At 35.8% G+C, this 17,301-nt stretch overlaps 1 protein-coding gene across 2 annotated transcripts; it reads left to right on the top strand.

Moving 5' to 3' along the window:
• Window positions 1-3,958: 3,958 nt before the first annotated feature.
• GCG (glucagon) lies at window positions 3,959-13,159 on the top strand. Of its 2 annotated transcripts, XM_070423438.1 has the most exons (6): window positions 3,959-4,030; window positions 7,024-7,124; window positions 8,592-8,753; window positions 10,421-10,558; window positions 11,899-12,036; window positions 12,684-13,159. In XM_070423438.1, the coding sequence occupies exons 2-6, from the start codon at window positions 7,033-7,035 to the stop codon at window positions 12,688-12,690; spliced, it is 537 nt and encodes a 178-aa protein (XP_070279539.1). In that variant the 5' UTR covers window positions 3,959-4,030; window positions 7,024-7,032; the 3' UTR covers window positions 12,691-13,159. The 2 variants fall into 2 exon arrangements, with proteins under 2 accessions (XP_070279539.1, XP_070279540.1); XM_070423439.1 differs by lacking the exon at window positions 12,684-13,159 and having other exon boundaries at window positions 11,899-12,040.
• The last annotated feature ends 4,142 nt before the right edge of the window (window positions 13,160-17,301 follow it).

Raw genomic sequence — 17,301 nt, forward strand, 5'->3', positions numbered from 1 at the left:
AAATGGCCAAGAAAATCAAAACACCTTAACAAGTATATGATGAGGAGTATTATTTTCTCCTTGTTCCCATCTAACCCACTGCTTCAAACTACAGGAAAACACTTTCCTTAGTTTCTTGTGCATTTTTTTAATTTTTAAATACAATTATGAGTAAGTTAACATAGCTGTCCCCTTTCATCTCCTCCTACCAAAGGTAGCCTACTATATATCCATAATGCATCTCCCTATTTTCCCTTAACAACATATCTTGGTGTCTTTCCATATTGGTGAACAAAGAGGTTGTTCTTCATTCTTTTACTAAACACTGCTCCATTGATGGTCCCTTGGGTTGGTTCCAAACTGTTACTATTATAGACAATACTGCAATGAAGAACCTTGTACCAACACCATCATATATATATATATATATATATATATATATATATATATATGATTAATTTTCAGAATGGTGCTTTAGCATCAGTAGACCAAGGATTACAGGTATTTATAATTTTGATACTATTGTCAAATTGTGCCTCCAATCATTTGTGACATGTTGCTCTCCCATCAATCTTGCCCATATTCTTGCCAACAGAGTGCACTGTGTACCTGATCTTCACCATCCTCAAACATCTCAACCTAAGTATCCTGAACAGCTAAGGAAAACAAACATGAAAAAACCTCACACACCATGATTTTGTGAGGTGAGGTACTAAGCAGGACCAGCTACATAATTTGGAGGCCAGGTACAAAATCAAATAATGGAACCATTGTTCAAATCATTAAAATTTCAAGATAGTAAGAGTACAGTATTAAGCCAAGCATGGAGCCCTTGTAAGCATGTGTCCACATGCAATGGTACAGGTCGTAAGCCCATGGATGCTGTCCCTGCTCCTAGGCATCATAATAAAAAAATATTTGAATATGTACCTTATTTTATCTAAAATTGTGTAAATGTTTGCACTCTATTCCATATAGTAATTGTGTTTTATATAACTTATATCAAATTAAATTGACCTCTCATATACTGAGGTCAAACATATACTGGCTCAGAACACCAGGCACCCTCCTTGTCACCTGATAGGAAAACTATAGGTGACATCTCTCAGAACTTCCCTACTTCCAGATAAGCTTTTTAACACTAGTCATATAAATATAAGGCCACTACTTTTCTTGACTCTCATCTAAATAAATTACTGCTATGATGGGAATTGGAGGCCAAGTGGAGGCTGGTGTTGGGACAATATTGGAAGATCTATACATTCAAAATGCACTTGATGTTTGTCTTAATTTCTCATAATGCAATGTCCATAAGAGCTTGATTTGCCCTTCCTAGAGCCATGCGCTATATAGTGGGGTTCTTAATGCTTCTGTATTCTCAGAATGCTTATCATTATGGTGTCAAGCACCCCAAGAATCAGTGTTGGTGGGCTGGAGATGAAACTAGAGGAAATTTCCTGAAAGAACTTGGGATCGTCACTTCTGAAATCATAGAAAGCAAGTGGGGTGGAAGGAAAGAGACAAGTTTTCGTGAGATATTGGGGGAGGACATTTACTGAGATGCCAGATGTTGTGTTGCCTTAATATCTTTATATCTTATATCTTTACATCATCTGCAGAGCTCCCTTCTTAGGAATGCTCCACAAACAAGTAGCACCTGAAAAGGAAAGAAAAGCAGAGACACAGAAAAAGAGAGGCAAAGAAGCATCTACCCACATGGGCAAGGAAGAAAAAGTAGAACTGAATGCCAAACAATAAACTATAGCCAATATACTCATGAGGATCAGGGCAAGAGGGAAGCACAATTTGATCATATGTTAAACTAAATCACACTTTCACGCCATTACTGCATTTATGTGTTCATCCAGATGGCCCTGAGTGTCACTGTTCTCTGCTCTTTTGCCCCCCCTGCTGGCAGTGTCAAGGAGCAGTCCTCAGGTCAAAACTGCAGCCAGCACCAGGGAGGAGGTGAAGAAATGAGATGGTGTTTTATGCAGCTGTGCTTCACAAACCTTCATATGCTTATGAATTGCCTAGAATCTTGGTAAAATGCAGGTTCTTATTCAGTAAGTCTGGGCTTGGCCCAGAGTGTACATTTCTAGCAGGTGATTCCGGCCCATAGACTATGCTTTGAATAGCACCGCCTTCTATCATCAGAGATCACCAGCATGAAAACCCCTTCCTGAGGTTTTCCAATTTCATGTAGAATTAATCCCTATGGCATGTAAGTAGTTCTCTACCCAATAGTGGGTCCAATCCACCACTGAAGAGTTTAAGTGCATTGGAAATGTTCCTCCAGTTGCATCAGTGATTTACTTCTGTACAAGTCATCAACTTCATCACACTGCTGATGATATTAGAAGGTTGACACCTAGTTAGAAAATGTCATGATGGGTTTGTCACATAGAATTAGATTTTTATTTTAGAAGGGTCGTTTAAGCCACCCTCTCATTTTACAGTTCCAGAAGCTGAGGCACAGAGAGATGTGTGACTGGACCATAGTCACACAACATGTTGACAGCAGCCAGACTAAAATCTAATTACACTTATACAGTCCTCATGCTGTCTGTCCAATCACTTCCTATATTTATCTTTGTCTAAAGTGGTCAGACTCATATCTGCTAAATCCTATAGATCATTGAAGTCCTAAGTGGCAGATGATGAAGCTCAAAAAATACATATGATAGCATGCATTGTATCTTGTCATTTTGTAAATTAGTGTCCAGCTCTCTTATCAGTAGAATTAGCCTTTAAATATCCATTAGAAGGAAAAAGAAATACTAAACCCTGTCTTATTAGCACCCCCTATCTTGAATGTTTAACCCTCATTTTGCTTTATCCTTCTTCTGGACTCCAATTTATTGCAATAGAAGAGTTTAGGTTCTAATGAATATTCTTTAAAATTGCCAAAAAATACAAATTAATTCCATATAGTGGGGATGAGAAGATTACTAACCATGTTTTAAGTGAGTGATGTATTTATTTGGGGAGATGAAAGGATTATATTCAGATAAATTCATCATAACTAAGTAGCAAAACGGAAAGACTTGTAAGACCCTTAATTGAGGCCATCCTCAAAGAAAGGTTAGCCATAAAATAAGTAATTTCACATCCGCAGCATCAAAATTCACTTTAAAGTGAAGCATAGTAACCTCCATCTTGGGTAAAAACTGCTGTTGAAAATTTTAACCCTGATATTCTGGCTTCTGTAAACATTTGCTTGTTTAAATAATAGGGTAGTTAGCCTAAGTGACTCCATTTTGACCTCTGTTTCCAGAATAAGACCTGGAAACTCACATAAATCACCCCATTTTGTTGCCAGCCCCATTGTGGTTTTACAAAGGCTATTCTTCTGTGCCTGAGAACCAGAACTGCAAAAATGCTTTCCCTTGCCTCAGTGGCTCCAGGAACTAAAGCTATAGATAACCTTTAGAGATACCTAACTGCTCAATTTGGCTTCTGTACTAACTGCTTTCACAAGGTAGTTCCACATTCCAACATCTAGCAGGATGTGGTTTTTGCCTATAGAAGCTTGCTGCTGTACTCACTCAGGACTGCGAGATTTGGAGAGCTAATACCCCCTTGTAGCCGCTGGCTTTTAAATTAAAGACTCCTTGATTCGATTTCATAACTGAAGGGTCCTCTGTTCGACTCGCGGGGTACATTACAACAAGAGTTCGTCAGCAATTTTCATGCCTGATTGGTGAGTGAAAGATGAATTTCCCAATTGTCCTTTCCATTCCCCAGGAAAAAAATAAAGGCACGAGAGTAAATAAAGTTTCCTGGCCTCTGAGATCCCACCCAATGCAAGCGTAGAATGAGATGAGCAAAGTGAGTGGGCGAGTTAAATCGTTTGTAACAAAAGCCCATTACTTACAGATGAGAAATTTATATTGTCAGCGTAATATCTGTGGGGCTAAACAGCGCTAGAGAGTATATAAAAGCAGTGTGTTTGGTGCAGAAGTACAGAGCTCAGGACCCAGCTCATCTCCAGTTCCAAGGAGGGCTCGCTCTCTCTCCACCTGCTCTGTTCCACGCCTGGTATCAGAAGGTAAGATTTCTATTGAGTGATTGTAAGACTGTCTATTCTGATTTGGGTACAGTTAAGTATTTTTAAGGGGATAAAGTATTATGAATTCGAATGTTGTTCTTTCATCTTATACTTTTCACTAATAACACACAGGGTAGAATTGAGATGAAAAAGTGGTACAAAATGTATTTACATAAACGTCAACACAGTGAAGCCGCAAAATGAGTCGGAAAAATAATTCAATAAAAAGATATGAAGTTGAAAGAAAAACAAAGATTCAAATCAATGCACTTGTTATAAGACTTAACTGTTATGAGAACTGTGTTTTTAAAATAAGGGGTAACATTTTAAAATGTTACCCCTTATTTTAAAATATATAAATATATAAATATTTTCCTTAGATTTGATTAACATGTCTATTACTTTGAACAGAAGGCGCCTTTTACATTCAGCAGAAATGTGTCCATTAGAGAGGCTATAATAGCAATTGCTCCTTACCAATGAAAATTTATCATTTTCTAAAAGAGAAGAATCAACATCGTCTTTCAACTATTCAAATTTCTGATAAGTCTATCAAAAACTCTAAGTCCATGAAATCAGCTGTTTGTTAATAAGACAGCACATTTGGTGCAGTGAACTAATCAATTATTGGGAATTCTTTGAATGGCGCTGAGTGAAACCTCCGATTAATAATTATCTACTTTGTATTCAGAACCAACAGCAATAAATAAAATGTCTAAAATGCCCACAATCTGAAGTAAGATTTTAGTAATTCTCTATAGAAACAAAATCAGATGTTCTAAAATACCTATGTAAGCCCTTGGGGACAAAGAATGATTTTACAAAGATCCTCAATGGAGTAAATGGTCAAGTGGTGTGTTTTCCCACACATACCAAGGACCTATGAGAGGAAATGAGCTGACCAGTTTTAAAAAGTATGTATTTGGCCTACAACACCAATACATTTAGATATATTATATAATGTCACCTTGCTTATGTCTAAGATTAATCTTTCTAAAAGACTTCCTACACAGAGAATGCTATTGTTCCCACATTTTCCCTTTAAATTTGAGAGGAAATGTGTGGTTTTTAAAAAACTACACATTCTCTCCTTAGGCTCTCCAAAGGAGGTGGAGGGGAGTAACTGGAAATTCTTCTATTATTGGATAAGATTTTGAATCTAAAATAATATAAACATTTGCTTTCTCAGTAGTGGCATTCAAACAATTAAACTTATTCTCAAAGTTTTTCACAATTCTATAAACTTACAAATGAATGAATAAAATTTTAAAAATCAGTTTCTCTTTCAGTAGAACTCAATTCACTGCTTATAGAAGTCTTGGAACATTCACTCTTGTTTCCCCCTCCATCGGCTCCCATAGCAGCAGAACAGCACATGCTTTAAATCTCCCTCCATATAGAATATAATGAAGATTTTGTAAAACCTTTAGGGACTTTGCATAGAAGGAATTATTTGGAACTAATTTGTTTTTGCAACAGGGGTGTGATTCTAAAAGAAATATTGCTCTTTTTTTTTTTTAATTCCGGAAGGCATGAATTTATAATTGAGATGTATAATCAGAAGACACTACCTACATATATGGCAAAGTTTCCAAAGTTTGCCGACTAGATCAACCGAAGCATAGCAAAATGCCAAATTAGTAATTTCATGTTGATGAATGAAGAAGGGAGAATATGTAATTACTATTATGTTGCTTTGTTTAACTAACTACTTAATCTAAAAAGACTTAATATTTCAAAGAAAAAAATACCACTGCTGGCATTCCAGTCTCCATGTTTTAGTGCCAAAGCTAGACAGTAAATATGGCTAGGATGTTAAAGAAAAGATTGATAGTTTGAAATGATAATATTTGTAAAATCCTTATTTCAAACCAAATGCCATTTGCTAAAAATACTCATTCAAATTATTTATGGATAAACACAACCAAACTTGGATTGAAATCCCCACATCTCACGGAAACATGGTGGGACTTGAGTAGTAGAGAGAAGTCCATGACAAATGTTGGACTTGAGGTTCTATTCAGGAAATAGAGGAGCTTGCCCTGTGGGGATCTTCTGTCCCAAATTCATTTTAGTTCCCACCTTGCACACTGCATCATCATGCCTTTGGCATCCTGTGGCTTCATGGGGCATCTGCGTGTGGTACAAGGACAAGCAACCAGGTGTATCCCACAACTAGGCCTAGGGTGTCACAAGCAGTGAGTGACACGTCCTGGACTAAGTCCAATTATAAAACAACCTGGGGACTTCTGAGACTTCCGAAACAGGCGTTAATTTTCATTATGACAGTGATCTCTTGAGTTTCTTACTTGTGATTGTTCAAGTTGCCAGAAGCATTAGTTCTTGTTGCAAATTGCTTGTCTTTAAAACAATTTTTTTCCCTTTAATTTAGAACAGGTCAAAGCACCCTAAAATACCTCAAATCTGTTGGCCGCTTTATAATTACAAAGTCTAGACCAAGTTACACTATTTAAAATATAAATGAATAATACATCTGAACCGACAGCTGGTATGCCAAGTTGTAGCCCGAGGCTGCTTTAAGATGGTTGAAATGCAGTATAATGTAAATGCTTGGAAGTGAAGGACTATTAATTGAAAGCCAGACTGATAGTGAAGGGGGTGGCATTATGGATAAGGTGACATTCAGGCTAACCATATGTAGCATATCATCTACAGTGGGTATCTTAAATGTTTATCATAGACATTTTTAATTCCAAATCTGGAAATGAGCCTTCTAATTATTAACTGAAGTGTCCTACATTAATGAAAAATCTTAAAGGTGGTACACATTTTTTAAATCCTTTTTTTTGCCACCAAAAAAAAAAAATCTAGGGGAAAATATAATCTATTTTTTAAATATACTCAAAATGAAATAGATTTTCTTTTTATTTATAATATTTACTTCATCATAATTAAATGAACTGAGCCTGACGTGTTTAAATATGGTTGCCTTTCTCCCTCCCCCACCTCTCCCTGCCTCTGTGCACCGACAGGCAGCAAACATGAAAAGCATTTACTTTGTGGCTGGATTATTTGTGATGCTGGTCCAAGGCAGCTGGCAGCGTTCCCTTCAGGACACAGAGGAGAAGTCCAGGTATTCAATCTTTAGACTTGAACTAACATAGCACGATGGTTATAATACAGCCTGTGAAAACTATGATTTGTGAAGAGGGCTCAGTAACTAAAAGTAAATACTCTGTACAATTTTTAAAAGTTTAAAATATCATTGTGATAAAGTTGTTTCTGGAGTATAGATCAGAGTATGTTGTTTCACAACCAAAGGAGTAGGCTATGTTGGAAAATGTGTTACATGGGAAATTATAGCTTGTTGAAATCTTCAGCTGATCCTATCTATCCATTCATTACTCACACACTGCATAGTAGATTATTTTAATTATTCACACCAACTTTTTCTTTTTTTATTCCTTTTTAAAAAATAACACTGTTTCTTACTAATTGTAAAAGTCATACATGTTCATGATACAAAATATGCAAAAAATGTTATGTATGTACTGTATATAGAATATATCTCAGATCATTATACAGCTTCATATTATGCCTTTTATCTTAGCATTGTATTGTTAGCTCTTTCGTATAGCATTACAAATATCTACTAAATGTATGATATTTAATAGCTGCATACTATTTCATCTCATAAATGTGCAATATTTATTTAGCTATTCCTCTTCTATTGAACACTTGAGTTCTTTACATTTTCCCACAAAGAATGCTGCAAATAACTTTTCTCCCTACATTTTTTTACTCTTTCCTGAGGCTAGATTTTTGGTACTAAAATTACTGTGTCAAAGGGTTTGAATAAGTTTAAGTCTTTTATAATATCTTGCCAGCTTGCTTTTCAGAAAAATCATACACATGCACACTCCCATCAGCCTTATAGAAATACCCTTTTCATAATACCTTCCCCCATATTTAATCTTTGCTATTTTGACAGGTGAGAATAGTATCTCAATTTTATTTCTGAGTATTAACACTATTGAATATTTCTCCATATTTGCCATGGCAAACAACTGTTGATTACTGGCATGTGGATTATCCACTACACAGTTTGAAATTAGCAAGTGGGCTTTTTCTTGGCATTCATTAAATTTTTAATTGTCTTTCTCTTTCATCATCAGCTATCATGTAACCAGGTAATGGAACTACATTTTTATATTAACACATGCAAACAAAATTCAGAACACAGATCAGCTGCCCAAATGATTTGGGATTCTTCACTCTTTTAAAATAGTCAAGTCATTGCTCTCTTCTATCATTACTAGCAGAATCATAAGTATATTAACTACTTTAAAAAACTATTTATTTGATCTTATTTCAGTAAAGAGGAAGCCAGTTAAAAATCTGCTACCAGGATTCAGAATCAGAGTGTATTCAACTCTAACAAAACTCTGAGATTCCCGTGGCAAACAAGGTGTCTCTCATATCTACTGAAATGCTCAAGGCACCTGCCTTTCAATTTCCTGTGGTCTTGTGTTTTCAAGATGCTTCTTGAGTGAGTCCACTCAAGAAGAGACTTAGTTGCACTAATCACTGTTCTTCACAGCTCGTTCCCAGCTCCCCAGGCAGACTCGCTCAATGATCCGGATCAAATAAATGAAGATAAGCGCCACTCCCAGGGCACGTTCACCAGTGACTACAGCAAGTATCTGGACACCAGGCGTGCCCAGGATTTCGTGGAGTGGTTGATGACCAGCAAGAGGAACAAGTGAGAGTCTAAACCTAGCCCCAAATTTGCACACAAATGTATTACTTAACTATGTCTAAAATATCTCCTGACTTTCATTATGTTATCATGCTCATCAAATAGGGCATATAAGCTCTTTCAGCTTTGCTGATTTCAAGGTTGGTGATGCTATCCTTCATATTATGCCTCTGAAAGTCCCACTTCTCACCCTGAAAATTCCTTACCCACCCTGTAATGAAACTTAGATTTTAAATCATTTTCCCCACTGTGGTCTTAGCAATATTTACTCTCTTACCCATTTTCTATTAAAATTGAAAGCTGACTTTTTTAGACCTGAATGGTTAGGAATCTATTTTTTGACCAAAAGATAAGAGCAAATTCAACATTCCCTTGTAGGGTTCAAACTCATGACTGTAATCACATTTAAAGTAACCCCTAGCCAAGTTAATCATGGTAAGGAATGGAAACAGATGCAGTCATTTTCTTGTAGAATACAATCCAAGATACACATTTAAAATTATAACCTAGCTGCACCGCATAAAGAGAGAAGAAGGCAAATAAGAGCACAAGCCCTTCGGAAGGCATACATTTTAATGTTGGATTTTAGTTGACAGTGTTGGGTTTTACGATGCATGTAGGCTACTGAAGGAAATCTTCCACAAGGGTTTCACAGAGATGGTGGAATTTCACAATTCCTTTGGAGAGTGGCCCACAGGGGAAGGGAGTTGTGCATACAAAGTAGCTGAAGGAATCTAAATTATCAGGATAAGGACATAGATTTGCCTGGAGAGAGAGAGACAGAGAGAGAGAGAGAGAGAGAGAGAGAGAGAATGAGAATGAATGAGAGAATGAATGAATATGGGTCAGCAGAAAGAATTAGAGAGACAGAGTGGTTTACCAAAAGTTCTTAAGTGGAGGGCATGACAGGAAAGATGGTGGTCATGGTCAGAGCAGACACTGGGAGAAGTCCCTGTTAGTGACTACAGACGTGGCCATTGGTGAAATAAGAGAAATCACAAATTTGACAAAAAAGAAAACAATTATCCTCATTTCTGGAAAGGGAATGTTACAATTTGGTAATCTAATGTAAAATAATCCTCACTCTCAGGCGATTTCTGTTGTGTGTTTAAGATGAAACCTTCCATGGGTAATAGATCCAGGAGGGTAGCTGGTCAACCACCTACACAGATCACATTTGAGGATAATATGGGGTCATCACCTTAGCTTTCCTCACTGCTGTCCCATCACATGTTTCCTTTCATCCATTATCACGTGGTCCTTTTGATGACATTTTGAGATGGTCCTTAGCTTTCCCTTGACTCATTTAACTATGTCTGATCCTATAAGTATTAACAAACAGCTGCCTTGTATGCAAGCTGCATAGCACCTTAGAGAGTCCACATACACTGAGGCTGAAGTAAATGCAACCGTAATAATCAATGGCACAGATAAGCAAAAGAGGTGGAAATGGGTGTGCTGAGTGGGCCAATGCTCCCCTTAACTGCTATTATCTCTCTCCCATCAACCGTCCGTTCAGATAATTCATGAAGTTTCAGGACGAGTCTCCTAACTACCCTCATTTCCTAAATCTCCCTCAGTCTCTTCAACCCCAAGCTGCCACTACTTATAGGTGAGAACCATATTGCTAAAGAGACAGATCTTCAATGTAATGTTCACATTTCTTTCAGGAATAACATTGCCAAACGTCATGATGAATTTGAGAGACACTCTGAAGGGACCTTTACCAGTGATTTAAGTTCTTATTTGGAAGGCAAAGCTACCAAGGAATTCATTGCTTGGCTGGTGAAAGGCCTAGAAAGGCAAGAGTAAGTCTGTACACTCTTATTTAACTTTATTTTTTATGTTTGCATGATGTTGAAGACTTACACTACAGTTATCTATTTATTGATTTGTGTTACAGAAGCAATAAGTATAGTCTCGCAAAGTAAAGAAATAACTCCTATTGGTGGAAGACAATCTACAAGAATTTAATATGTTTTATCTGTAGTAGCAAGTATTAATGATAGAGTCAGACAGGTGGTATTTTTATCCCACATTAGAGTTGTGTTATAATTAGGCTATTCATTTGTCAATCCAAGACACTTTTGAGAATAGGGTGCTATTGAGAACTACATCAGGATGATAAGCTTAAACTAGAAAAACGAGGGATAAGGAAAAAAGAAATAATGCTGAAAACTTAAAGTTTGACGTTAAGTATTTACATATGGGATCAACATATATTTGTGTTACTGTTTAGCTAATAATCTGATGAAGACTGAAAGGTATTAAACTTAAGATGTTTAATGAAATGACACTCAAAATATAAATATGTGCAAACATCCATATATTTAACAATATCCCCATTTTTTATGGGACTGTCATATAAATAGCCATTAAAGTTTCACAGCTGAAAATGAGACTAAGCCCGTTAGGTACCTTCTTGGATCTTACCACAACCAAACAGACCCCTGAACCATCTCATTTTCTCGTGGCCATTTTGATTGACATTTGAATTATGAGAAGCAGGAAATTCATGTTCAACTCAATTTTTTGTGAGATTTAAAACAAGCTTACTGAGACTTGGAGAAATCTTAAGACAAAAGAGATTGTGTTACTATTTAGCTAATAACCTGATATTGTCACTGCTTTTTTAAACATTGATGATCCAATTTACAAAATCAGTGGTAAAATAGTCACTGATACTTGCGGATATTTTATAATATTTTAAAGGGGCACCAAAAAATGCTGCTAATTAAACTAATAAAAAAGAAAATCTAATATAGATTAAAGTTTAATGCCTTACTACTGCACTTTGCAAGGCTGTTCTAATAACTACAAGTTTTACATTTTTCTGAATTGTAAACAAAGCAATAGTCTCAATAATAACTTCTGTGTTGCCAATACACTAAAATCTCTGGAGCAGCTGGACCACTGCAGAGGGCAGGAAGTCATACAGGCTGGGTTTCCCGTCCTGCTCTGCTCTTCACTACCTCCAGATGGTCCACTCTGACATGCACCCGTTCATGCAGGTTCCCACAGTCGGCCTTCTGTAAATATAACGTCCTGTTTTCTCAGTGATCCGCACACGTTACCGGTGATATGCAGTCAGAAAGCCTTTATTTAAAGCCTTTAACCAAACACCGATTTTTATCCCCCTTGTCCTCAGCCTCCCAGAAGCCCTTCCTGAAGCGCTCCGCCGCAGACATGCCGAAGGCTCTTTCTCTGATGAGATGAACACAGTTCTTGATAATCTTGCCACCCAGGACTTTATAAACTGGCTGCTGCAAAACAAAATTACCGACAGGTGATTGCATTTTAGTGCATTCTGAAAACCACCAGAGCTTTCATACATTGCATCATACAGCTACAGGCTGTTCCTTGTGTGGGGAGGGGAGTCTTTGCTCTCTCGGTAGATAAGCAAAAGTATGACTCATTGAAGAATACATCGTTATATTTGTTTTAGATAATTACACTTTTACTCATTCACCCACTTACTCCAAAAACATTTCCTGAGTGTCAATTAAGGGACAGGGCATTAGGAACACAGATAAGAATAAAACATGGAAATATACATCATTCACGTGGTAATGTGACATTCTATATTGCTATGTATTTTGAATTTTTAGCACAAATAAATTTGGTATTATATACTTAATTTAATAAGGATAGTAATAAAAATCAAAACACCAAAAGTAACCACTTATCTTGATGGGTTATAATGGCTTTTTATAACTACTCATATGCTTTATATTCTTTGATCGGGGAACTTTAGGATGTCATCTTTGAATGCAAATATTTGAAAAATTCAAAAGACTAAGGGATTCATAAGACAAAAAGATTAATAAACAACTTTTACCAAAATAAATCTTTAAAATATTTCCCGGATAATTTAACTACATCATCTGAGTATGATAGCTCTGTTATATGACTGTCTTTTTCTTTTATCTTTAGGAAATAAGTATGTCACTACTCAAGATCATCTTCATAACGTCACCTACCAGCCACATGTGATGTTTGAAATTTTAAGTTCTTTAAATTGAAGAGGTGTATTCTGAAGTGATGTTGCTTTGCATGCATAGATTGTCTTTTAAGGTTGTGTTGCCAAAAGAGTATAAATGGAATAAACCATTGTCAAACTATTGCTAAAATATCAGCTTTAAAATATAAAAGTGCAAAGTCTCTTATTTTCTTCTTATTTTGGATGAAGTACACTAACCTGCTTATAGTTAGCAATGAAATTGGTTTTCTATGATATAATTTGTACATGTAAATTATTCCAATCACAGCATCTCTTCATTAAAATAAGGATTGGGCTGGTAGTCACAGTGGTGAAACTGGAAAGAAAACTTTCTTCTTGAAACTTTTGTCATAAAAATACTCATCTTTCATTATATCAAAGACATACTTAAATAAAACCTTCAAGCTTCTTTACTGTTGTCTGTTTTCGCTTCTTCCTGCCCCCACTCCTTCCAAACATCTCTTCTTCCTGATCCTGAAGTCCACAACCCAACTCTGGCACCCAGGCATTGCTTCATGTTGTTAACATTTTGAGCCTACGTTGCAAACTCATGATATTTTATATAAATGTATTGTTTTCTGGCTTCTCTTGAAAAATTAGGACATCAGGTAACATTAGACCCACAAAACAAATCTCTTCTGGAGAGGAATACCAGCTGCCTCCTTTTGAAGAGTCACAGCTCATTATTGTGCCCCCTACACACACACACACACACACACACACACTACACACTTATATGTGCTCATATACCCACACCCATGTAATGTACACAGTAGGCACTTTCCCCTGGCCCACTTTACTTACGCATCTCACTTGCCTGGCACCTGCTGACATTTAAGTAACCATCATGCCCTGTACCCTATCTCCACATCCTGCATTGTCCAGTATTTTGGGCCAGTCTGATGTCAATTGCCATGCCAAGCACAATACTAGAGGCTCAATGCACAAAATTCGTGCAAGGAGCTCAGCTCCCGCCGCTGCTGTGGCTTCATCTGGAAGGTCGTCCAGAAGGATGTCTGGTCTAATTAACATATTAGGCTTTTATTATTAGAGATAGTCAACATATAATATTGTTTAAGTTGTACAATGAGCAAATTTTATACATTTATTTATTGCAATATGATTACCACCTTAGTTTTAGCAAACCTATCAGGTCACATAATGATTATTTCTTTAGGGCATGAGAACATTTAAGATCTAGTCTTCTAGCAAATTTTAAGTAAATAATACAGTATTGTGGATTTTAATCGCTATGCTCTGCATTAGATGGCAGAATTTACTCATCTTCTAGTTGCAAGTTTGTACCCTTTGAGAATGTCTCCCCAATTCCTCCACCCTTAGGCCCTGGTAACCACCATTCTACTCTCTGTTTCTATGAGTTTGGCTTTTTAGATTTCACATATAAGTGATATTATACAATATTTGTTATTCTCTGTCTGGCTTATCTCACTAAGCATAATTCCCTCAAAGTTCATTCACATTGTTGGTAAATGGCAGAATTTCCTTCTTTCTCAGGGCTGAGCTGACAGAGCAAACTGACAGGAAAATCAATAAAATCTGATAAACTCAATCAACTAAATATACTTAACATTTATAGTATATTGCACCTAGGAATAATAAAATTAATATTTTAAGTACACTTTAAATGTTTACCAAGATTGACTTATGCTGGATCAAAAATCTTCAATAAATTTCAATGATTGAAATTATTTAGAGTATGATCTTTGACCCAGTGGAATTAAGCTAAAAATTTTTAAAAAACAGATACCTTACATATTCATAACTGCTTGAAACTAGGCAATCACTTCTATATAACCCAAGGGTCAAAGAAGAGATCATAGTAAAATAAAATTAAATACTTTTGAATTCTATGATAATGAAGATATAATAAATACAAACTGGAGATACAACTAAAGCAGTGCTTAAGGGTAAAAGATAGCTTTAAATACATTTGTTAGAAAAGAAGAAATTAGAAAAACAATAGCTTAGCTTTTACCTCAAAAAACTGAAAAAAAAAGAACATCAACTCTCAAAAAGTAAACAAGAGGAAATAAAAAAGATAGGAGAAAATAATGAAATACACAAAAATTGGCAATAAAAATGAAGAAAGCCAAAAGTTTGTTCTTTGACCAGATTAGTAAAATTAATAAGTTCCTAGCAAGACTAAGCAATAAAAAGAAAAGAGAGAAAAAGTTACCAGTATCCTATATAATAAAAGAGTAATATGCAAATCGACCAAACTACAGAATGACCAGTTGGCAGGGGGTGGGGCCAATGAGCAGGCTGTGCCAGGCCAGCCAAGGCGCATGCCAGTGGGCAGAGGGAGGGAACGGCCTTGCGGGGGAGGGGAGGCTGCAACCAGCAGCAACAGCGGAGAGGCAATAGGGGGCCCAGCACCATCCTCTGATAGGCCCACCTGGTTGCTTCCCGCAGAGGGAGGCCAGGCGGCAATGGCAGGGTGATGGGGTGGCACCATCCCCTGATTGCCTGTCCAGTCACTCCTGCAGAGGGAGGCCAGACATCAGTAAGACATCCCCTGAGGACTCCCGGACTGTGAGAGGCACAGGCAAAACTGAGGGACCACCCCCACCCCAAATTTTCATGCACTGGGCCTCTATAATAAAAGGAGAAAATTCTAAAGATTTTACAAACAATAAAAGTATAATAAGAACATACATGGGTGGACAAAAGTAGGTTTACAGTTGTTCATACAGAAAAAATACATGTGGGTTATGATTATTACAATAGCTTTATTAACTCTGTGTTTAGCATACTCACAAACTATAAAGCTACTCTTGCCCACCTCTGTGCTGCATAAAAGTGTATGCCTTACAAATTTGGCAATTAGATGAAATGAACAAACTCTTTTAAAAATATTACTAAAATAGACACAAATAATAGGAAAATCTTAATAGTCCTCTTTGTACTCTCAAAGTTGGATGTGTTATTTTTAAAATTTTCCAGAAAGAACTTCAGGCCCAGATGGCTTAACAGGTGAATTATTCTAAACATTTAAGGAAGAAAAGACACCAACATTACATAAACTCTTCAAAATAAGGAAAAAATAAGGAATATTTCCCAGCTCATTTTATGAGGCCAGGATAATATTGATATAAAAATCTAACAAAGAATTTATAGAAAAGGAAAAGACCAATCTGATTAATGGGCAGAGGTGAAAAATCCTATACAAAACATCAATAATCAAATCTAGCAGTATATAAGAAAAATATAACAATACAAACATGGTGCATTCTAAGAATTTCTGGGTGGTTTATTGTGTTTTACAAATCAATGTACTTCACAACACTAATAGAAATAAACAGAAGAAAATTAATATGCTTGTTTCAATAAATGTAGCAAACACACCTAATGAAATTCAAGACCCATTAACATTGTGTTAAACCCTCAGAAAATAATAATAAAGTTAAAATCTTTAACTACTTTGGGTAGAAAAAAATAATTTGTAGGAATAATAAATCAAAATTAGGACTTTATAAAAAGTAATAAAATAGAACAGCACTAGCCAACCTAAGCAAAGAATAAAAGTAAACAATACAGGACTGAGCAGAGTTACCATTGTGAGTACACAAAACACAGAGTTTATTCCTGTATTATTATTTCTTAATTATTGTATTATTTATTTGTATTACATCTATAAACCTACTTTTCCCAGCCTTATATATAAAATAAAATTAATTAGGAAATAACCATTGAAACAGGCGAATTAAAACAAATTTGAAACTGCTGAAAGTGCTGAATAAAAATATTTTAAAATCTAAGAGTTATGGATACAATTTTAAATGCAATTTTTAAAAATTGTCACTAGTAGAGATAAAAAGTTTTAAGAAACTGATTTCCATAAAAGAAGTATTCAAAAGTATTAAAGCACCAACTTGTAAAATGGTATAGATCCAGATGGTTTCACATGGAACATCTATCAAACTTTCAAAGAGTGGGTAAATAATATGCTTCATAAATTATTCCAGAGGCTAGGGGAAATAATGAGAAGAATGATCTAATTCTTTTAATACACTGAGTATAACATTGAAGCCTACACTTGATAAAGATATAAGAAACAAAAAGAAAAGTATGGGCTAATCTCGCTTATGAATCTTGATTTTGAAATCCCAAAAAATAATCAGCAAATAGAATTCAACAGCATATTAAAAATATTACTACACCATGACCAAGTGTAATTTATTTCAAATTACCAAGGATATTTCAATATTAGGAAATTTATTGATGTAATTAGATCATATTAAGAGATCTAAAAATTTATTTTATTATTATCTCCACACATATATGTATTTGTCTGTACAGATATGTATAATTATGACACCCAATGTCATTGATAGGTTCTTTGCCTTTAAACGAAAAAAAAAATACAATAAAACTAATTTTACTGCAGGCTAATTGATACAAACAAGAGTTAAGTTCCTGTGGCATCTCATCGATGTTATAACAAAACAACATTGAAAAAAAACAATATTATTTAAGGACTTGCTGTAAACACTGAATGAGGAGGAGGTTTTTAGAGGCTGGAGGGGAAAC

Source organism: Myotis yumanensis, unplaced genomic scaffold, assembly GCF_028538775.1.
Source record: "Myotis yumanensis isolate MYYU_CA2020_CCGP unplaced genomic scaffold, mMyoYum1.0.hap1 SCAF_8, whole genome shotgun sequence".
Taxonomy (NCBI): domain Eukaryota; kingdom Metazoa; phylum Chordata; class Mammalia; order Chiroptera; family Vespertilionidae; genus Myotis; species Myotis yumanensis.